Here is a 23,620-nt window from a genome sequence, read left to right as displayed (position 1 = left end):
TTCTCTGCTTCGTTTCTTTGTTTTTAGTTTTCTTTTAATTTTTAACTGTTTCCTTTGGATTTCCCCCTTCGTCAACATTGTTTTTTCATGATTTTCTTTGGTTTTCTCTTTCTTTGCTATACCTTTTGTTTTTTATTTCTTCGTATTCTTTTTTGTCAATTTTAATTGATTTTTAACACATTTCTACTTTTTTTGTACACAACCTATATTTTTAGTTCACACGTAAAAAAATTGAACAGTTTTCAAACACATGATGTACAATTTTTTTAACATGCATATTTTGAACAGTTTCCTGAATACACAGTAATATTTTCTGAATACATGTTGTATATTTTTCTAATGGCAATAAACATTTGTTAAAGTACATGAACATTTATTTACATTGTATAAATATTTTAAAATTTTCACGGACATTTTATAGACACACTTGAATATTTTTTTAAATGTCACATACATTTTTTAATGGTAATAACTATTATTTTAGCCTAAAGGAATATCTTTTTACATTTTGTCATTGTCTTTTTTAATGTCAAGGAAAGTGTTTCAAATCGTTGGATTTTTCTCTTTAATATGTCACATACATTTTTTAACAGCACGAAACATTTTTTTACAATACATATTTTTTTACATTGTATACATTTTTCCAAAAAAATATAAACATATTTTTTAACCTTGTGGACATTTTCTAAAATGTATCATGCATTTTTTTAATCTAACAAACAGTTTTAAATTACAGGAGTATTGTTCTATATGTTAGGACCATATTTTTTCATATATGACATACATTTCTTAAATACTTGCCATATTCTTAAATCTCACCAACAATTTTTTGAACACATGATTAACATTTTCCTATATAAGTTTAGTGCATGATTCACATTTTTCGTAAAATTATCAAAAGTATATTTTATTTTATATTTATAATATTTCAAAATATGAACAATAATAAGAAAAATATATAAAAAAATGGAAATGTGAAAAAAACAAGAAAAGGCTGGCGTCAGTATGATGCGCCCGTGTGGTTATTGGGCTGGCCAAGCAATGGCTACGTGCAGTCATTGCAGGAGCGTCGTCAACGATATCGTGTTGCGGATGCGTGGACTAAAGAAAGTCAACGAGTTGCTCAAGCAAGGTGACAAAGAAGGTGATAGCCATAGATGCATTGACTATAGAGAAGGCCGATAAGTTGCTCAAGCGAGGTGACAAAGAAGGTGATAGCCATAGATGCGTTGACTATAGAGAAGGCCGACGAGCGAGGTGACAAAGAAGGTGATAGCTATAGATGCGTTGACTATAGAGAAGGGCGACGAGTTGCTCAAGGTAAAAGTCTGGATGCGTTGGTTGTAGAAGCAGTTGATGAGTTGCTCAAACAAGGTGATAGTCTTTTGCATTCATGTCGAGATAATCGAAAGCACCGGCAATGGAGCCATGGTCGAGGTGGTGCTTAAAAAAATAAATCAGGTTTTTCTGAAGCACCAGTGCCTATTTCTACAGAAGAGATGCTTAAGCGTCTGTACAAATAAACACCCGTGCTTACGAAAAATCTGATTTATTTCTTCAAGCAAAATTCCAACAACTTCTCTGTACAGCCGAATGCTACACAAGTCAGTGACTGTCAGTCAGTTGGGTGCACACCCAACGAAGAACCTGACTGACTGACTGGTAGCTGACTATATATATATATATCTGCACGTGCCTAAATCTCTTTCCACAGAGCCACAAAATACAATCGAAATACAGTACAATGCAGATGCCGAACCAACACACAGACAGCGTTCACGCACGCAGTCAGTACTCAGTAACCGCTGTCGACGTGGAACGCGTACGGCGGGTGTCCGCCGCCGCCGCCGTCCGCCTGCGCGTCGCCTCCGGCGCAGTACAAGTCCACGCCGGGCTCCAGCACATAGGCCTCCTCCAGGTTCAGGTTGCTGTGATTGTGGTACGACAGCCCGACCACCCCCACCCCCGCGCCGTCGACGGACATCCTCTGCTCTTGTCTGCCGTCCAGAAGCAGCCGCGGCCTCTTGTCCCCCGCGCCCGCACCCTCGCCCGCAAGGCGGCGCAGCACGTCGGGGTCGCCGACGACCTTGAGCAGGAAGGCGAGCATCTGCTTGGGCCGGCGCTCCGTCTCCTGCACCCGGCGCCACATGGCCGCCACGCGCTCCTCCGCGGCCCTCTGCTCATTCCTCAGCCGCACCACCTCCATGGCCAGCGCCGTCGCGCTGCTGCTGCCGTCGTCGTCCTCCTCCTCCTTGCTATCCTTGCCGCGCTTGCTGCTCTGGCGCCGGACGATGCGGCGCAGGAGGTGGGTCTGGCCGCGGAGGAAGGAGGCGTGCGCGAACTCCCACCGGTCCGGGTCCACCTTGCGGAAGCCGTAGGTGTTGAGCTGCCGGACGAAGCTGGAGAAGTTGGCGTGCTTGAAGTGCGCGGGCAGCAGCATCTCCGAGAAGGCGAAGGGGTCGGCGACGACGAAGCTGTTGCCGGCGGGCCCCCACGCGACGACGCCGTCGGTGGCCCGGTCGTCCATCATCCCGTAAGTCTTGGCCACGAACGGCGCCACCCCCGCCGCACCACAACTCCCCGAGGAGGAGGACGACTCCACGCCGCTGACGCCGCCGCTCATCATCACGAGACGGCAAGAAGATGCGTTGCTTGCTGCTTGCTGCTTGTTGGGGAACGAGCGGGGAGTGGATTGGGACGGACTGGGAGGAGCTGTGTCGTGTCGAGCCCAGCTGCCGAGGTGTATATACGCAGCGCAGGGGATGCCGACAGGTGAGGGGCAACAGGTGGAGGGACGCGTGGCTGCGCACGCGGCGGCTCCTCGCAGGCGGCGGGATTTCCCGGCCGCTGAGTCGACATGGGAGCGGGGGGAAGGTGGCACTCCTCCTTGCGCCCAGACAAGCAAAGTGGCGATGCTTAAGTTGAAATCTGCTTTCCATTTGTTTACTCATCTCGACTCCTGTTCTCTACCCTCTTTTATTTTGTTTTGTTATATACTATTAGCAGATACAGAAGCGGGTTAACGAGCGGGCAGGGGTGCAAAGTTCGGCGGGACCCAACTGGGTATTTTAGAAGCTACTGTGTCACATCAATCAGTCATGCAGCACTTGTGTCACACGCCGACCACTCCTTAAATAGCATTTTCAACATGTTGTTGAATGTTTTTTAATCGTAGTTGGATTGTTAGAACGACAACTGTATCCCATCCCAACGGGGTATCACTTCTAAACTTAACCTTGGTGCTGGTATTGTTTTGGATTTTATTCAAGCTTTTCGGCGATGTGCATTCAATAGGAGAAGACTTTCAGTTGACTACAAAGGTGTTCGTGGGCACTTCATCAATCTCAAGATGATGTGTCGGCTCAGTCTCTCGGAGATGCTTATGAGGTAGTGTGTCTGTGCGAACGTTCATACCATTAGTGTATGTGCGTATCTATGAGTGCATGTGTCTATTGTGTTAAAAAAAGTTTCCGAACACATCTGGACCATCCAACCAAGCCCCCCAAAATTTGGACAGTGGCTATGACGGACGGGCCAGGTTGACGGGGAGGAGAAAAAAATGAATCGAAGACTGGGCTGTGGGAACTGACAGTGTGCCTGTGCAGATGGCCGGACTCCTCCAAATCTCCCTCAGTTTGTTGACAGTTTCGATTTTGGACTCATCCAGGTCATTTCGCGGACATGTGACGACTTGTGTTAAAGGCCTAAAAGTGCCTCTGGACCTTCCGATCCAAATATTTGCAGGCTTCTCCGCTGATTGCCGTTGGAGATGCCTTTATCCATCCATACTTTTTCACATGATTTCAATACTTCATTCTATTCTATCTTTTGAATGGAAAGTCTAATTTACGACATGTTTACATCTTTGAGTTCCTTACAATTAGGATTTTCAAACAAGACCATTTCTAAGGATTTAAAAACAAATTGTATTTAAAAACATAGAGAAACTCTATGAAACATAGTGATGCAATCTAGTACACAAAAAACTAATAAATTGATGAATGATGAGAACGATTATTTATTAAAAAAATCAATATTAAGTTTGAAGTGTATTAACACAGAATGAAACATTATGATATGATTTCAAACAGATGAACCAAAGTGAAACACTATGATTTTTATTGTCAAATATAATGAAACATTTTAATTTTTTTAGAAACTTCGTATTTCATCGTAATTGATTTCTAGTTTCTTCTTGATTCGCAAAGTTCTATCATGAGTTGTTGTTTTCACTACACTTCAAACATGTTTAATAAACAAAATATATATTCATTTTTTAAATGTTCTATTGTAGTGTTATATCGTCTTCGAGAGCATATGACGATGTTCCATTCTGTATCGATACACTTCTAGCTTAATATCACGATTTTATTAAACATTCACTCTTATAAAGTCTTATTAGTTTTTCTCGTGTTCTATAGTTCATCAGTATGTTTTATAGAGTTTTGTCATATTTCATAATAAAAATTTGAAAATCCGTCAAAATATATTCAATATTGAACTTGTTATAAAGCCTCATTACCACAAACACAAATATGCAAACAGATCATAAATCCGATTTGTGTTCAATAGATATGGACGTTTCAATTTTTAGAATAAGATTTTAATGCATGTGTTTTTTAAAGGAGAGACTAGATGGATAGTTGCACTGTACAATTTCTAGGATAACACACAACTCTGTACCATATCTAACACAACACAACATGCATATTAGAGTATACAAATAATAGAAATAGTATGAAGAATCTTAGTGGAAAAGGTGGCACTGATCCTCACAAAATGCATCAAAAGCTAAGTCATGCACGGTACCTCGCGTCCACATTAGAATAACCGCTCTCCAGGTTAATGGATGGGTCACGAAAGGGAGCGGTTTGAGCTGCTAAGAGAATATGAAGATATGTACCTGATTGGTCCAGCCTTCAGATTAGCTTTCTTGCATGTGTGGCTGATGGGACCGACGTGCGACCCGAAAATATCTCATCTACCGTCGTCGGCATGTATCGACAAAATAATGTGGTCCGTCATTATTCTATCTTAAGGTATAGTAATTTTGTGCTCATCTTACATTTATTCATATTTTATAATTGAAAAAGATGTTAATTTTTATGTTTTATTTCGACAATAAGATAAGTGGAGAAATCTATGGAAACTTATCCGATCAGTCTAGATCGGCGTAGGGTTTGATTGTGTAGATTTGACAATTCACGTGACTCATAAAGTGAAATGTTCTTTCATGTTTGAATGAATAGTTAATTCAGAATTACGGGGGCTTGATCCACTCCCCCACCTTATGTGTGTGTGTGGGGGGGGGGGGGGGGGTGGGGGGGGGGCATAGGCCCCCACCCCCATTCGTGCAGGACATCACAACATTTTGTTATCAATTGTTGATTACGCTGAGTACATATAACTTAAAATTATTATTTATATCTTATAATCACCTATACAAGGTATATTAATATATTATATATTTAAAGTATGGGTTTACCAGAAAACAAAAAATAGGCTAGAAAATCCCACAAAAACTAGAAATATCCAACCATTTATTAATAGACTAATTTTTCATATCCACTAGGTGAAAGCACGTGTGTTGCTACGGGACAACTAAACAATATTTTTTTTAAGAAACTCGATGCCAAACTTGATTTCATCGTGTTGTGACAAGCATTGAGTGTCCGAATATTGCTAGCTGTGGTGCCCGTTAAAAAAATACTTTTACGGTGCACTTTTTTTTGAAACTTTTTGTAAACAGGCACGCTCGTGCACACACACTACATATGCGCAAAAAATCATTATATTTTACTTTAACACGGGGCATACAAAAAAGACAAAAATGTATTTTCAAATGGACCAGATTTTTTTGTTTTTGGGCCGGAATTTTGTGTTTTTGTACAGCTTACAATTTACATTTTTTAAAACAAAATTTTATGGATCTGTAGTGAATACACACAAGTTTTCACAGAACTATTTTCATTTTTTTTCAAACTTTTAAATATGGCTGTTGATTTTTTTTTCAAAAAAAGGGCACCGTGATGCCTGAGCACACAAACTTCTCACTCATTGAGGGTCTCTCTTTTGTTTCCCTCAAAAGAGAAGTTGAAACATTTTACGTGTCGAATTACCAGTTTAAGATGCCCCCAAAGATTTGTATATGACTACATGTTCATCACACAATTCAATAATTTATATATCAAGTCTACTGCGTCTAGAACGAATGACTAATTGTGACAACTCGATCCTACCATGAGTTAGAAGATAGTCACATATATATCAAATAACTCTCAGATCACAACAACCAAAGTAATTCCTAACAATTATTCGAGTCAAGAATTAGTCAGGATCACTCAATCATACTTTTACATACGAACAATGGACACTACAGAAAAACTGCTTTAGTTGCCAGAGATATTAGTATAACTTTTGGTGGCACATGCATTTGAATGAATCAAATGCTTTAATTAAAATATCAAGAAATTTTGTAATTGAGAAACCAAAATTAGTGAAAACACTTCATACCTGACTTGAAGAAGATAGAATAATATATTTTAAAGCTTCCTCTGGCTATTCGACTTTATAACCCAACAAGATGCCATCCAACATGTGAAGTGCATCTGAATGACCAAATGCTTTAATTAATATTAGACTTGAAAAGCATCACATTTTCTTTGTCAAACTCAAGAATAAAACTCCAACTAATCATCCACAGACAACAACTTACATGGTAGGCCACAAAAATATTCAAGAGATCAAAATATTAACAGTATTATCCATCTATTTCCATAATGTTAGATTTCACAAACAAGGCAGTAACTTTTATATGTCAGCACTACCACTCCCTAACTTTTGAATGCAATCACCCCTTAAGTTATGACATGCAGGTTCAGTGAGGTACAAAGATCTTTGCCGACATTTAGTACATCTGTTGAATGCAGTAAGTTTTTGGAATAGTAGGAAACATTTTTTTGAATTACATGAACACTTTTTTACATTGCATACTATTTTTCAAAAGTGTCACGTGTATTTTTTTGAAACGCATGAACATTTTTTAAAATATCACATACATTGTTTAATTGGTACAAATATTCTCTAAAAGCTGGGTGAATATCGGTTTTACACTGCATGGACATTTTTAAGTGTACGATGACATTTTAAAAAACAAAATTTGTTTTTTCATAATATATGTATTTACAAGACACAAATATAAGTTTTTTTAGGGAACATAAATGTAAGTTTTTTTGAGACAATCATGCGAATCTTTATTAAACCATCACAATGTTTACAGGGATGAAAGAAAGTTCACCGGGATGGCCTAACCAAACATGGCGGCCAACCCTAAATTCAAGCGCACGGTTTGCAAGATTGTGGCCTCAAATTTCGAGCTCCTAAATTCATGGAAAAAATTACATAAAATGAAACTACTCGAATACTCTATGATTTCATGTATAATAGCACCGTAGCCCGCCCCGCTCTTCCGCTTAATATCCTCAATCACCACCTTACAATCTGATGCAACATGGATAGATTGTAAATTAAAATCCTCTGCGAGGGCTAGCCATTGATTCTCTTGCTGCTAGTGCGTCCAATGTGTAGGGTCGCTAGTGCCCCTAAAGACAATGGCCGATGAACCCAGGTACATGCCCTCCCTGTCTCTGCACACTGCCACAACTGCCCACAAATATAAGTAGAACATAAAAAAAAATGTGCGTGACTTCAGCCTGACGAAACCACATGGCTACTGGGCCGGCTCACTAATAGCTCCCTATAGGCGAGCTCGGCTTCCGCCTCGCTAAAGGCGAGGCATATGTTTGCCCCTGTATCTTGCCTATAGGGAGTGGCACGCTTGTCTGGCCTACAAAGAGATATGTTCGGCTTGGCCCATGAGCAAAGGCTGACCAACAGTACCGTTCTAGTTAGTTTGTGCATGCTTAATGCTGGGTTTTTTCTCTTTATTTTTTCACTTTCTCCCTTCTTATAATTTTTTTGAAGGCTTTAAAGTATATTTTTGAAAAAAGTTTTTTATTTTACTAGATTTACAAAAAGAATTTATAGGGTATTAAAAAATGGTAATCATGTTTTCAAAAAGGGTTCATCATGTGTTGAAAAGATTCCCCGGGTATCGAAAATGTTCATTGGGTCTTCTAATTTTTTCATAGGATATTTAAGAAATGTCCACCATAAAATAATTTTTCATCAATGTTTCCAAGATGTTCGATGCATATTAAAAAGATCATTTTGTTTGAAAAAATTTCCGTCATGTAATAGAAATTTTTTCGCCGGTCATTAAGAAGGGTTCATCATCTTATTTAACAAATGTCTATTGCATATTAAATAAATGTCCATTGTGTTTTAAAATACTTTCATCATCTAATATAAAAAATTTCAACGCATATTACCCTTTTAAATAAATGATGATACATTAAAAAATGGGCATGGAAATGTAAAAAGTTCTCCACATATACTTTTTAAAATGTTAATGCCATATAAATAAATAAATAAATAAATAAATAAATATATATATATATATATATATATATATATATATATATATACACACACACACACACATACACTCTATGACCGATAGGATTCTATGTACAGTACTCCACTGACCACTGATTACCGTTCTTTCAGTGGATGGATCTTTTTCAGTGGAATCCGGCGCGATAGCGGTAGGGATGATTCTCCGACTACATGATGGTTCAGTTATTTGTATAGCATATCGGTTTATTTCAATTGTGACGAAGCACTGGAAGCAGAGATACATGCCATTATGCAACATGTTGCTTGCTATACAACATTTCAGTCTTCCAGTCATTGTCCAATCTGACTCAAGTGAGGCTTTATCCTGTCTATCAGGGGATGGACTAGTTCATTCGACATATGGTCATCTCGTGGCTGAAATTAAGGAGTTGATGTGTGACATGGAGTTTATTCCCCAGAAATTGACTAGGGATCAAAATAGAGTTGCCGATCGTCTGGCAAGTTATAGTCGTATCGAGTGTACCATGACTGTGTGGAAGCACTTGGGACCGCCATGTATCGAGGATCTTCTGACTCTCGGCTGTAACTCTCTCAATTTGGAATAAAACTTCTTTCCCCGCTCAAAAATATATATGCTTGGGGGGGAGGTGCCATATATCGCTTCTAGCGAGAGCAGTACGCTCGCATCGCTCACGCGCCTGCTGTTCGTGGGCTTGGCCAACGAGCGTGGAAGAGCTAGCGCACGTTCATTTTTCTCTTTATTATTTCGGTCGGTTTAATTTTAATTACAATCATGGATAAGAAAAAGTTCATGAATTTTAAAAGAGTTCACATTTGAAGAATATTTCATATTTTAAAAAATGTTAACGGATTTGACAAAGTTCATAAAATTGGAAAAGTGAAGAATTTAAAAAACAAATCAGTGAAAAATGTCCACAGATTTGGAAAAGGTTTAATAATTTAAAGAAAGCTCACTTATTTTAGAAAATTGTTCAGTGAACGACATTTGAAAAAGGTTCAGTGAAAAATGTTCAGAAGTTCGACTTTTTTCATGAATTTAAAAAATGTTCTTGAATTTGAAAAAAGTTCGTGCATTTGAAAAATCTTTGCGGATTTGTAAAATCTTCTTGTATTCAAGAAACGGGAAAAATGAAAAAGGAAAGACAAAAAAAAGCAGTAAAACCGGTGCATATATACATCGGACGTTGGGTAATCATATGATAAAGATCATCGGATACATCGAATGCAGAATGACGCGTATGTGGCTGTCGTCTAAGACGTTGAAGCGACGTTGGATACAGCCTGTATGCATGATATACACGCCCGTGCACGCACGACGCATAGTACATTATGCAACACTTGGTCAAAAAATAATATAGGGAAGTTTTGTTTTTTCGAAAAAATAATATAGAGAAGTTGACTTGGGACAAGGCTGTACCTTAGAAAAATGTGGAATAATTTTCCCCTCGCGAACAAAGAAAAAAAAAGTGAGTATGCAGTTTCTGAATTTCGTTGACTTGAGTGCCATGATACATCGATCCGTGCACGTACTTAGCAAAACATGTCTACTTTGCTGGTAATATCCAAGTTAATTAACTCCCTGCAAGACATGTCTACTCTAATTAATTTGACTAAATGCAAAATACATCCGTGCACGATGTAGATCAAACAGCTAGCGCCTAGCAGTAGACGGAACGGCACAAAAATCCTAGGAATGTGGCTATATATATCTTCATGGAATGCAGGCCATTACATCCGCATCCACCACAAAATCAAGTACTAGTGCTTCTCCTACAGCGACCAGCAGGCAGTTCGTTGGCATGGCGTCTTCATCTCTATCAGTGGTGCTGCTCCTTGTGTGCCTGGCCGCGGCGGCGTCGGCGCAGCTGTCCCCGACGTTCTACGACGCGTCGTGCCCCGGGGCGCTGGCCACCATCAAGAGCGGCGTGGCGGCCGCCGTGAGCAGCGACCCCCGCATGGCCGCGTCGCTGCTCCGTCTGCACTTCCACGACTGCTTCGTCCAAGCAAGTTCTTCACACGCTACTTGGTTATTGTTTAGATCGGTTTCATTCGCTGAACACCAGCGGTTAACCGTGCATGTTGCTTGCGCAGGGCTGCGACGCGTCCGTTCTGCTGGCTGGCAACGAGCGGAACGCGTTCGGGAACGTGGGATCGCTGCGAGGCTTCGACGTCATCGACAAAATCAAGGCGACTGTGGAGCAGGCGTGCAAGCGCACCGTCTCCTGCGCCGACATCCTCGCCGTCGCCGCTCGCGATTCCGTCGTCGCGGTAAGAACTAACATGATCTTTCAACCCCTTTTTAATTTATTTGTTTGCATGCGTGTCACGGCTTTGAACTGAGGTTAGTACTCATCGGTTATACTTTTGTAGGTAGGAGGCCCGTCATGGACGGTCTCTCTGGGGAGGAGAGACTCCGACACGGCTAGCGAGGCACTGGCCAACCGTGACCTTCCTGCCCCATCACTCGGCGTCACCGACCTCATCACCCGCTTCGCCGCCAAGGGGCTCAACCACACCGATATGGTCGCCCTCTCCGGTGCGCACACCATCGGGCGGGCGCAGTGCAAGAACTTCAGGACCAGGCTCTACAGCGAGGAGAACATTGACCCGGCCTTCGCGACGTCGCGCATGGCCACCTGCCCTCAGCTAACCGGCTCTGGCGACAACAACCTGGCCCCATTGGACGATACGACCCCGGACTCCTTCGACAACGCCTACTTCGTCAACCTCAAGCTCAACAAGGGGCTCCTACACTCCGACCAGGTGCTCTACACCCTTGCCGGTGGTGCCACCGAAGACATCATTGATGGCTTCGCGTCTAACCAGGATGCGTTCAACAACGCCTTTGCCGCAGCCATGGTGAAGATGGGGAACATCAGCCCCTTGATTTTCCCACAGGGTCTGGTCAGGCGCACCTGCTCTAGGGCGAACTAAGAATTGCCGGCCGGCCATTTGCACTGAAATGATAGCGTCGACCATGCATCAACCTCTTTGAGATCCCAATTAGCCACATATTTTCTCCACAAAATGAGCCATCCATGTCTCTGCAGCACCTTGTGGTGCCACATACTCCATTATTTCTTGCTTTTTTTGTACCTATTGTAATTTTTTGGAGCCCATTATTCTTCAATTTGTTTCTCTTCTATACTTTGCAAATTATTCATAACCTGTTCACATTTGTTTTTGTGTAAAACGTTATGTCAATTTTTTTATGATCTCATAATTTTCTAGAGACAATAATCATGTCAAGTTTCCCAAAGTTTCAGAGATTGTTCACAAATATTCCAACGAAATTTCACTAAAAGTTCACTTCAATTTCACACTTTCACATGTTTCATATCTGTTCCAACACACATATTTACTTTCATTCTATCAGAATTAAGAGTTTAATTAAAAATTCTAGCAAGATATAAAAAAGAGTCGCCCCATCTCTGGGTTGTTGGGAGAAAGACAACACCCACTCGACATATAAAACCAGAGTTCATATGGTGTCGTCTCAACGGATTTATATGGTGCCCTATTTAACGTGAATGCAGCCGTCTCTAAAGCATAACCCCAAAACGATAGCAGTAAATCAGTAAGAGACATCATAGATCGCACCATATCTAATGAAGTGCGGTTACGACGTTCGGACACACCATTACGCTGTGGTGTTCCGGGTGGCGTGAGTTGCGAAACTATTCCGCATTGTTTCAAATGAAGACCAAACTCGTAACTCAAATATTCTCTTCCACGATCAAATCATAGAAACTTTATTTTCTTGTTACGATGATTTTCCACTTCACTCTGAAATTCTTTGAACTTTTCAAATGTTCCAGACTTATGTTTCATCAAGTAGATATACCCATATCTGCTCAAATCATCTGTGAAGGTCAAAAAATAACGATACCTGCCGCGAGCCTTAACACTCATCGGACCGCATACATCAGTATGTATTATTTCCAACAAGTCTGTTGCTCGCTCCATTATTCCGGAGAACGGAGTCTTAGTCATCTTGCCTATGAGGCATGGTTCGCAAGCATCAAGTGATTCATAATCAAGTGATTTCAAAAGCCCATCAGCATGGAGTTTCTTCATGCGCTTTACACCAATATGACCTAAACGGCAGTGACACAAATAAGTTGCACTATCATTATTAAACTTATATCTTTTGGCTTCAATACTATGAATATGTGTATCACTACTATCGAGATTTAGTAAAAATAGACCACTCATCAAGGGTGCATGACCATAAAAGATATTACTCATATAAATAGAACAACCATTATTCTCTGATTCAAATGAATAACCGTCTCGCATCAAACAAGGTCCAGATATAATGTTCATGCTTAACGCTGGCACCAAATAACAATTATTCAGGTCTAAAACTAATCCCGAAGGTAGATGTAGAGGTAGCGTGCCGACGGCGATCACATCGACTTTGGAACCATTTTCCATGCGCATCGTCACCTCGTCCTTAGCCAATCTCCGCTTAACCCGTAGCCCCTGTTTCGAGTTGCAAATATGAGCAACAGAACCAGTATCAAATACCCAGACGCTACTGCGAGCATCAGTTAAGTACACATCAATAACATGTATATCAAATATACCTTTCACTTTGCCATCCTTCTTATCCGCCAAATACTTGGGGCAGTTCCGCTTGCAGTGACCAGTCCCTTTGCAGTAAAAGCACTCAGTCTCAGGCATAGGTCCAGACTTGGGCTTCTTCACTTGAGCAGCAACTTGCTTGCTGTTCTTCTTGAAATTCCCTTTCTTCCCTTTGCCCTTCTTCTTGAAACTGGTGGTCTTGTTGACCATCAACACTTGATGCTCCTTCTTGATTTCTACCTCCGCAGCCTTTAGCATTGCGAAGAGCTGGGGAATTGTCTTATCCATCCCTTGCATATCATAGTTCATCATGAAGCTCTTGTAGCTTGGTGGCAGTGATTGAAGAACTCTGTCAATGACACTATCATCAGGAAGATTAACTCCCAGCTGAGTCAAGTGGTTGTGGTACCCAGACATTCTGAGTATATGTTCACTGGCAGAACTATTCTCCTCCGTTTTGCAGCTGTAGAACTTATTGGAGACTTCATATCTCTCAATCCAGGCATTTGCTTGAAATATTAACTTCAACTCCTGGAACATCTCATATGCTCCATGACGTTCAAAACGACTTTGAAGTCCCGGTTGTAAGCCGTAAAGCATGGCACGCTGAACTATCGAGTAGTCATCAACACGCGACTGCCAGGCATTCACAATGTATGCAGTTGCTGGCGCGGGTGGTACACCTAGCGGTGCTTCCAGGACGTAATTCTTCTATGCAGCAATGAGGATAATCCTCAAGTTATGGACCCAGTTCGTGTAGTTGCTACCATCATCTTTCAACTGAGCTTTCTTTAGGAATGCATTAAAATTCAAAGGAACAGTAGCATGGGCCATTGATCTACAACAACATAGACATGCAAAATACTATCAGGTACTAAGTTCATGATAAATTAAAGTTTAATTAATCATATTACTTAAGAACTCCCACTTAGATAGACATCCCTCTAATCATCTAAGTGATAAGGTGATCCAAATCAACTAAACCATGTCCGATCATCACGTGAGATGGAGTAGTTTTCAATGGTGAACATCACTATGTTGATCATATATACTATATGATTCACGCTCGACCTTTCGGTCTCAGTGTTCCGAGGCCATATCTGCATATGCTAGGCTCGTCAAGTTTAACCCGAGTATTCTACGTGTGCAAAACTGGCTTGCATCCGTTGTATGTGAACTTAGAGCTTATCACACCCGATCATCACGTGGTGTCTCGGCACGACGAACTGTCGCAACGGTGCATACTCAGGGAGAACACTTATACCTTGAAATTTAGTGAGAGATCATCTTATAATGCTACCGCTGAACTAAGCAAAATAAGATGCATAAAGGATAAACATCACATGCAATCAATATAAGTGATATGATATGGCCATCATCATCTTGTGCCTTTGATCTCCATCTCCAAAGCACCGTCATGATCACCACCGTCACCGGCTTGACACCTATCACGACTATCGATACCGCTTAGTGATAAAGTAAAGCAATTACATGGCGATTGCATTTCATACAATAAAGCGACAACCATAAGGCTCCTGCCAGTTGCCGATAACTGTTACAAAACATGATCATCTCATACAACAATTTATATATCATCACGTCTTGACCATATCACATCACAACATGCCCTGCAAAAACAAGTTAGACGTCCTCTACTTGTTGTTACAAATTTTACGTGGCTGCTACGGGCTTTAGCAAGAACCGTTCTTACCTACGCATCAAACACCACAACGATTTTTCGTCAAGTGTGCTATTTTAACCTTCAACAAGGACCGGGCGTAGTCACACTCGATTCAACTAAAGTTGGAGAAACAGACACCCACTAGCCACCTGTGTGCGAAGCATGGCGGTAGAACCAGTCTCATGAACGCGGTCATGTAATATCGGTCTGGGCCGCTTCATCCGACAATACCGCTGAATCAAAGTATGACATGCGGGTAAGCAGTATGACTATTATCGCCCACAACTCTTTGTGTTCTACTCGTGCATATAACATCTACGCATAAACCTGGCTCTGATACCACTATTGGGGAACACAGTATTTCAAAAAATTTCCTACGATCACGCAAGATCTATCTAGGAGATGCATAGCAACGAGAGGGTAGAGTGTGTCTACGTACCCTCGTAGACCGAAAGCGGAAGCGTTAGGTAACGCGGTTGATGTAGTCGAACGTCTTCGTGATCCAACCGATCAAGTACCAAACGCACGACACCTCCGCGATCTGCACACGTTCAGCTCGGTGACATCCCTCGAACTCTTGATCCAGCTGAGGCCGAGGGAGAGTTTCATCAGCACGACGGCATGATGACAGTGATGATGAAGTTACCGACGCAGGGCTTCGCCTAAGCTCTACAATGATATGACCGAGGTGGAAATATGTGGAGGGGGCACCGCACACGGCTAAAAAGTCAACTTGTGTGTCTATGGGGTTGCCCCCTCCCCCGTATATAAAGGAGGGGAGGAGGGGGCCGACCGGTCTCATGGTGCGCCCCCAAGGGGGGGAATCTTACTCCTACTAGGAGTAGGTTCCCCCCTTTCCTAGTCCTAATAGGAGGGGGAAGAAAGGGGAAGAGGAGAAGAAGGAAAGGGGGGCCGGCCCCCTCCCAATTCGGTTGGGCTTGGGGGGCGCCCCTCCTCTTGGCCGCCTCCTCTCTCTTCCACTAAAGCCCATGTAGGCCCATTAAGCCCCCGGGGGGTTCCGGTAACCTCCGGTACTCCGGAAAATGCCCAAACTCATCTGAAACCTTTCCGGTGTCCAAACATAACCTTCCAATATATCAATCTTCATGTCTCGACCATTTCGAGACTCCTCGTCATGTCCGTGATCACATCCGGGACTCCGAACAACCTTCGGTACATCAAAACACATAAACTCATAATACCGATCGTCATCGAACGTTAAGCGTGCGGACCCTACGGGTTCGAGAACTATGTAGATATGACCGAGACTCATCTCCGGTCAATAACCAATAGCGGAACCTGGATGCTCATATTGGCTCCCACATATTCTACGAAGATGTTTATCGGTCAAACCGCATAACCACATACGTTGTTCCCTTTGTCATCGGTATGTTACTTGCCCGAGATTCGATTGTCGGTATCATCATACCTAGTTCATTCTTGTTACCGGCAAGTCTCTTTACTCGTTCCGTAGTGCATCATCCCGTAACTAACTCATTAGTCACATTGCTTGCAAGGCTTATAGTGATGTGCATTACCGAGAGGGCCCAGAGATACCTCTCCGACAATCGGAGTGACAAATCCTAATCTCGATCTATGCCAACTCAACAAACACCATCGGAGACACCTGTAGAGCATCGTTATAAACTTCCAGTTACGTTGTGACGTTTGATAGCACACTAAGTGTTCCTCCGGTATTCGGGAGTTGCATAATCTCATAGTCGTAGGAACATGTATAAGTCATGAAGAAAGCAATTGCAATAAACTAAACGATCAAAGTGCTAAGCTAACGGATGGGTCAAGTCAATCACATCATTCTCTAATGATGTTATCCCGTTCATCAAATGACAACTCATGTCTATGGCTAGGAAACTTAACCATCTTTGATACATGAGCTAGTCAAGTAGAGGCATACTAGTGACACTCTGTTTGTCTATGTATTCACACATGTACTAAGTTCCGGTTAATACAATTTAGCATGAATAATAAACATTTATCATGATATAAGGAAATATAAATAACAACTTTATTATTGCCTCTAGGGCATATTTCCTTCAACCCTAACCTAACCCTAGTCGAACGTGGGTGCTGTCGTGGCTGTCCTTGTGCATGGCGGCCGCGGCTGCGGGTGGCGACGAGGACGACCTGAAATACAAGCGGGCACGGTGACCTTATACCTGCCGGAGTGGAGGGCGATAGGGTGGCGGATCGAGGGCGACGACAGCGGCAGATCGAGGGCGAGGGTGACATGGTGGAGGGCGAGGACAACGGCGGCAACGGACAACAACAGCGAGGGCGAGGGCGGTGATGACGGCAGCGGACGGCGGATGGCAATGACGAGGACGAGGGTAGCGGGCGGTGACAACGAGGGAGAGGACGTTGACAGCGAGGGTGAGGATGGCAACGGCGAGGACGTGGGCAGCGCCGTGGTGGAGGGTGAAAGCGGCGACGAGAGCGAGATGAGGGAGAGAGTGAGGGGGTAGGGGGCGCGCGCGTGCAGATAGTACTCGTCACTTGCGGCGGGCGCGCCACACCACCCGCCACTGCTAATTTGGGGTGACAGGCGGCAATACTTCAGTTGAATTTGAACAGTCTGCCGCTAACCTATGTGTGGCGGGCATGGCCAAGTGTATATGTGTATATATATATATATAGCCGGTTGGAGGCTTTTAGCTGTGGCAGGACACCGCCACCGCTGCCTGTAACAACAGTGGCGGGTAATCCTAGCCACTCGCCACAAAAACATTTATAACATAGCCACCCTCAGCAGTGCTTGTTTATGGCGGGTGATGTATATCGTCCACCACTGGAGTGCCCCTAGCTCTGGCGGTTGCTTTATGTTACCTGCCAATGCTACTTGTCCTAACTAGTTGTGGTGGGTGTCTTGGCCCGCCGTCCACTCTATTGCGCTCATCTATAGGGCCTTTCCCAGTAGTGACGGTACCAAATAAAGGTAAACAGAGAGCTTATAAATCAGTTCAGTCTGTCACGAGGTTTGGGACAGGGAGACCCCATACCAGGGGCGGAGACAGGGGGCGAGCAGGGGCTGGACCCCCCCCCGCGCTAGTAGTAGTATACCTATATAATAGGACGCGTTGCCGTAGATAATCACTCGATTAAGATTTGAAGCCCACAATTTAGTTCTGTAGCTTTACCAGGAGCCCAAAATACAGCCCGTTAGCCCATCGTGGAAGGCTTCTAGCGTCTTGATTGGCCTTTTAATCTATCCGCCTAGAACGTGCGCGTCGCTTTTCATCGATCGATCGATCTGGCGCAACTAGGGCACCTGCTGCCGCTCCAACTTTCGCAAAGCACGCCGCCGGTTATCAGCTGAGGCGCTGCGGTCGACTGCGTCAATGGCTTGCCGCTTGATCCTGCTGCAGTATCTCTCCAAGGAGTCTATAGATCACCAACTTACTTCCGTCGAAGCTAGCAGTCAGATCAAAAGGTACCCTGATGTGCTTATCCTATCGCTCATGGTGAAGTACCTTATTTTGTCCAATTAACATGTTTGTTTGGTTAATTAGCAACTTTACATGTCAGTCTGGTTAGTTAGTGACCCTGTATATAGGTCAATTTTTTCCAAGTTAGATGTAGCTTTACAAAAAATTGGTAATAAGGGTGAGAAAAAAGACAACGGCAATACACATAGTATCAACTCGTTTGTTGAACTTCATAGCCGTGAAGCTCAATTTAACGAGTAAGTACCCCATCCGTACCAACATATAAGAGGCTGTAGTGTCCACAAAGTCTTATGTTTTGATACAGAAGAAGTATCTAACTATAGTATGGTGTGAAACAGTAGTCTAAAGCGAGTTATGCCTAACATGAAACAAAGAGAATGGTAGATTTTTCGTGCTTGTGTTGCGAGATGCCTCTTTGTAAAATTACTATGATTTTTACCTTGATACATAGACACGCAAATATCATATGTGTTCTTGAAAATGACCATAGCTTTGTTCGCCCCCCTCATGTTCAAATCCTGGCTCCGCCCCTGCCCCATACCCCCTATCTTTGTCATTTGTGTGGAGGGCTGTCTGCATTACTATTGGATGCAGAGGAGCGGGGAACCATGCATGGGGTCAAGATCTGCCCACGTGCGCCGTGTGTGTCGCATCCCCTTTTTGCTGATGACTCCATGCTTTTGATCAGAGTGGACCAACAGGAAGCCTCGATGTTACATGATGTCCTGCAACTTTATGAGGATTGCTCTGGGCAATGTATTAATGTTGAGAAATATGTGGTCATGTTCAGCCCCAACACTTGTGATGCTCTCAGGAACTCAGTTAAGAACACGCTAGGAATTTTCAGTGAAAATTGGAGCGAGAAATACCTGGGTCTGCCTGTCCATGTGGGGCGGTCTAAAAGGAAGGCCTTCAACTACATCAAACGCAACGTGTGTGGGCGTGTGTATGGTTGGCAGGAGAAGCTTCTTGCTAAGGAGGGTAAGGAGGTTTTAGTGAAGGCTGTGGGACAAGCCATTTCCCACATTTGGTTAACCGTGATTTTCTGATTGTGGGGGAAACGCTTAACCGTGATTTTTGCATCCAACAAATCAGGCAAGTATTTTTTGGAAGGCGCTACATATATAATAGCGCCCACTTCCTATAATCACGGGCCATCACCCCACGTTGCAGTTTCCTTTTATTCGGTCGAGCAGAAAACAAAATATACGACCGAAACACAGCTTGCACTAGTAGAAAACAGGGCTTTGGTCACAGGGCAATATTCACATTAGTCCCGGTTCAATCACGAACCGGGACTAATGTGAGCATTGGTCCCGGTTCGTGCGGCTAAGGCATTAGTCCCGGTTCACCGGAGCCCTTTAGTCCCGGTTTGAGACACGAACCGGGACTAAAGGGTGCGATGCCCATTAGTACCGGTTCGTGGCACCAACCGGTACTAATAGGGTTTGAGGCATTAGTACCGGTTCATGGCACGAACCGGTACTAAAGGTCCCATTTTCAAACTCTACTCCCCCGCCCCCCGGTGGATCGCCTTTTCAGTTTTGTAAAAAGCAAAAGAAAATGATAAAAACTTCAAAAATTAAAATCCTTCCAGATGTAGTTATGTTACTACATGTACTAGTTAGGAAAATTTGAAAACTTAAATTTGGACATGTTTTGCAAAAAGTATAGGGAAAATGTAAAACGGCTATAACTTTTGCATACGATGTCAGAAAAAAACGTATAATATATCAAAATGTTCAGCACGGAAATCCGCATGCGATTTTGACAGCCTATGGCCTGTTTGCAAATTTTTAGAATCCTCAAATTCTAAAAGGAAAAAAAGTTATGCTCAAATTTCTGTTTTTTTGAATTTTTGTTAAATCTGGTCAAAACTACTTATTCAAGAAGTATTAGTGTTACTAAATAATTATTCAAGAATATTAGTGTTACTAAATAATTATTTCAGTTTTTTTGAATTTTGGTCAAATCGGGTCAAACTGTGGTCGAACAATGGTCAAACTAATTATTCAAGAATATTAGTGTTACTAAATAATTATTTCAGTTTTTTTGAATTTTGGTCAAATCGGGTCAAACTGTGGTCAAACAATGGTCAAACTAATTATTCAAGAATATTAGTGTTACTAAATAATTATTTCAGTTTTTTTGAATTTTGGTCAAATCTGGTCAAACTGTGGTCAAACAATGGTCAAACTAATTATTCAAGAAATATTAGTGTTACTAAATAATTATTTTAGTTTTTTTTTGAATTTTGGTCAAATCTGGTCAAACTATGGTCAAACTGTGGTCAAACAATGGTGAAACTATTTATTCAGGAAATATTAGTGTTACTCAATAATTATTGTTTTTTAAAACAATAGTTTCAAACTCAAACAGTGAAATGTGTGACTTCATGCTCAAGCTAAATTCCTGAGGGTTAATAGGATTGACATTTTACTATTATCAGGAGAACAACAAATGCAGACTTGGAAACGAGGGAGAATATAACCTGGAAGTTAAGTGTGCTCAGGCTGGAGTAGTGAGAGGATGGGTGACCGTCTGGAAAGTTAGATGATTTGGAATAATGAGGGGTGATTAGAGATTAGAGCTTAAATTAAGCAGTGATGAGGGGTGGTGATTAGAGATTAGAGGTTAAAATAATTCAGAAATTTAAAATTCAAATAAAAAATTCAAAAAAAATTTAAAAAAAAATCATAAAATTTCCTTTAGTCCCGGTAGGTGGAGCTCCAGGCTGCGGCCACGTGGACGGCCTTCAGTCCCGGTTCGTGTAAGAACCGGGACTAAAGGGGAGGCTTTAGTAACGACCCAAGGCCCTTTTTCTACTAGTGTTGATCCGGAAATCACGGTGCCATAAGCCATTTGAGGAATAACTACACGTCAGATTTGATCCCCTTATCTCGGCAAGGCCCGCACACAGAAAATCGTGGCCTCATAGACGTGCTACATTACTTGCATGCAATAGGAAAAACTGCTAATGAACGAATATGTGCAGGTTCATGAATAATAGCCGCGCTACCCAGCGCACACGTCGCCCACCTTGCCGCCGGCGCTCCCGCATGTCACCCACCTCGGCACAGCACCGCGCGCGTCGCACACTTTGCCGCTGTACATGTGCAAGTCGCCGCCAGTGGTGGTTGGCCGGTCCGCTCGGTCCAGCCCGGGCTTCGTCCTCGTCGGTCCAGTCCCGGAAATCAGGACCGTCGTGCTGCTCGGTCCGGTCCGGCAAGGACCGCTGGCGGGCGGTCCAGACGACGGCTCGGACCGGGACCGGACTGGCCCGGATCGTGTCCATCCTTACACGCGGGGACGAGGTACGCGATGCCATCATACGCCGCGACTCAGCGCTGCACGTGACCTGTTCGATGCTTTGCCTGCTCGGGGCTCCACGAACGGTGCTCCCCTCCCCTGTTGCGTGTGTCACTCATGGCACTCATGGGAGAGCGAGCGAGCGACCTAGCTAGCCTGGCCTGCCCGTACCGTCCCGCCCCATACTCATGCTGCTGTAGTACTGTCTGCTGTGTCCCTATGATGTTTGGCCAATGCTGCTGCTCTCTGTTTGAGCTAATGTGGGCTGAAGAACAATAGAGGCTCACAGTAGGGCGAAACTGAGATGTCTTGCAAATATTTACTAGTACACCCACTCACAGCATCAAAGTTAAGCGATGTTTTCTTAATTATCACAATTAAGCTAGGTTATATTCCTTGCATACACATGTAGCACGTCAATACGTCACACTTCCATAAACTACTGACGTCAAATATATACTAGCTGTGGATTGAGCTAAAACAAGTCGCCATAATCAAGCCTTCATCTCCTTGTCTTTGTACATGCGGACGTACTTGATCGTCTACTCCTCAAGCCTCTTCATGACTCTCTCCTCAATGGTGTCCTCCTCCAGGCCCCACTGATGATGAATCAGTTTGCGAGCTACGATAATGAGTCAAGATTTATGGTTACTGACGTATATAGTAATAAGGCAGGACATCCAAATTAAAGTAGATTCATTTCGTACCTGCTGGCTCCTCAGCATCCACTTTGAAATACCATCGTATTCGTATTCCTCTCCCATCTATAAACACAGGTAGTCACCCATCGATCGTCACAACGCGCGATTCACCGATGGGAGATGGGCAACCTGCATGTTAAGAGGATCAGAACTTGAACTGGAAAGCAGCATCACAACTACTAGTGTAAAGAACAGCTCTTAATGAATTGCCACATTGGCAGCTGTTAAGCTCAAGGTGCAAAAAAACAAAAACAAAAACACACACGTACCTTTGGTCCCGTCGAATTTTACTGGCACAGTGGCATGGCAAGGAGGGGTTCTCGTTGGACTTGAAATGGTCTAATTTGGTTCGGACCGAAAAGATTATCCTTCACGGTAGTATAGTTCTTCGATCCATCTAGTGATTATTTGCACCGTCCAAATCCAACTCAAACAGATCAGAGCTAGTGTCGCTGCCCCAACCAAGATCAGCGCCATCTTCCACTTTTTTCACTTGATGGCAATCACTTAATTTGGCATCAACATCAATCTTCTCAAAAACGACATGGTGTTGCTCTTCCAAAGCATGCCCATAGCATCTCACCACCCACCTCTCCTCGCCGCCACAGGCCCCCCTCACTACCCGAACGCCTTGCAGCCTCCTGTCCCCCACCACCTCACCCAAATCACGGCCGCAAGCAGCTGCAACAGCAGCTGTGACAACATCACTGCTCCCACGCGAGGATAACGAGGAGACCCGGTGATGAGCCTCGTCGTGGATCCCCGCCGGAGGATTCTTGCAAAAGCTCACCACCGGTGACACAAGGGAGGAGCCGAAGAAGGGGGTGAGGTTGCTCTTAGTCTTGGCTCCCAGCTCCTGGGTGCTGTGGTAGCTTTCCTCCTTGTGATGCATCATAGCTTTCACTTGGATCATCAAGTCTTTAGGTTCAGGCTGCCTTGCAGTGACCGGGCTGGCAGCAAGGTCGGCTAGGCCGTCGAAGTAGCGTGTCGCTCCAAACACGGCGAGTTCGCCGGAGCTGCCATGCCGAGCGCGGCGCTGCATTGGGTATGAATGTTTGAGATGGTCAGAGAAGTAGTGTTTGTGTGCGCATGTGTGGGGTTACAAGTTACACGTTTATAACGAAGTTGTGGAGGAGGGGAGATGTATGTTGGTGGATTGGACTTGATGGCTGAGAGGGAAATCCGGGAATGGGTGAATGGGGGCAGAGGAGGCAGCACGCATGTAGGCTAGTGCATCTACCAATATCATGTGTCAAGAAAGGTGTGGCTTGCAATGAATGAAGGGGCAGTAGGATCGTACTCATCCTCTGTTGTCTGGCGTATGATTGTAGGAGTGTCCTTTGATTGCCCATGTCTACTCCACTCCACCTGCATGTGAA

At 43.4% G+C, this 23,620-nt stretch overlaps 3 protein-coding genes across 4 annotated transcripts; 1 reads left to right on the top strand and 2 right to left on the bottom strand.

Annotated features, from left to right (window-relative positions):
- Positions 1–1,533: 1,533 nt before the first annotated feature.
- LOC123100752 (heat stress transcription factor C-2a) lies at positions 1,534–2,857 on the bottom strand. The gene has a single exon (XM_044522631.1). The coding sequence runs from the start codon at positions 2,624–2,626 to the stop codon at positions 1,796–1,798; it is 831 nt and encodes a 276-aa protein (XP_044378566.1). The 5' UTR covers positions 2,627–2,857; the 3' UTR covers positions 1,534–1,795.
- A 7,415-nt stretch (positions 2,858–10,272) lies between these two features.
- LOC123100751 (peroxidase 2) lies at positions 10,273–11,582 on the top strand. Its single transcript, XM_044522630.1, has 3 exons — positions 10,273–10,502; positions 10,591–10,767; positions 10,870–11,582. The coding sequence occupies exons 1-3, from the start codon at positions 10,299–10,301 to the stop codon at positions 11,431–11,433; spliced, it is 945 nt and encodes a 314-aa protein (XP_044378565.1). The 5' UTR covers positions 10,273–10,298; the 3' UTR covers positions 11,434–11,582.
- Positions 11,583–21,899: 10,317 nt separating this feature from the next.
- Positions 21,900–23,313, bottom strand: LOC123100749 (uncharacterized). Of its 2 annotated transcripts, XR_006448458.1 has the most exons (3): positions 22,511–23,313; positions 22,248–22,370; positions 21,900–22,162 (listed from the first exon to the last, which is right to left on the bottom strand). XR_006448458.1 is itself a non-coding variant. In XM_044522629.1 (2 exons), exon 1 carries the CDS (start codon positions 23,281–23,283, stop codon positions 22,639–22,641), a length of 645 nt encoding a protein of 214 aa, XP_044378564.1. In that variant the 5' UTR covers positions 23,284–23,313; the 3' UTR covers positions 21,900–22,370; positions 22,511–22,638. The 2 variants fall into 2 exon arrangements, 1 of the variants encoding a protein (XP_044378564.1); XM_044522629.1 differs by having other exon boundaries at positions 21,900–22,370.
- Positions 23,314–23,620: the final 307 nt, after the last annotated feature.

Source organism: Triticum aestivum, chromosome 4D (assembly GCF_018294505.1).
Source record: "Triticum aestivum cultivar Chinese Spring chromosome 4D, IWGSC CS RefSeq v2.1, whole genome shotgun sequence".
Taxonomy (NCBI): domain Eukaryota; kingdom Viridiplantae; phylum Streptophyta; class Magnoliopsida; order Poales; family Poaceae; genus Triticum; species Triticum aestivum.
Note: the sequence above shows the minus strand (reverse complement) of the source record. Positions and strands in the feature narration are given on the sequence as shown.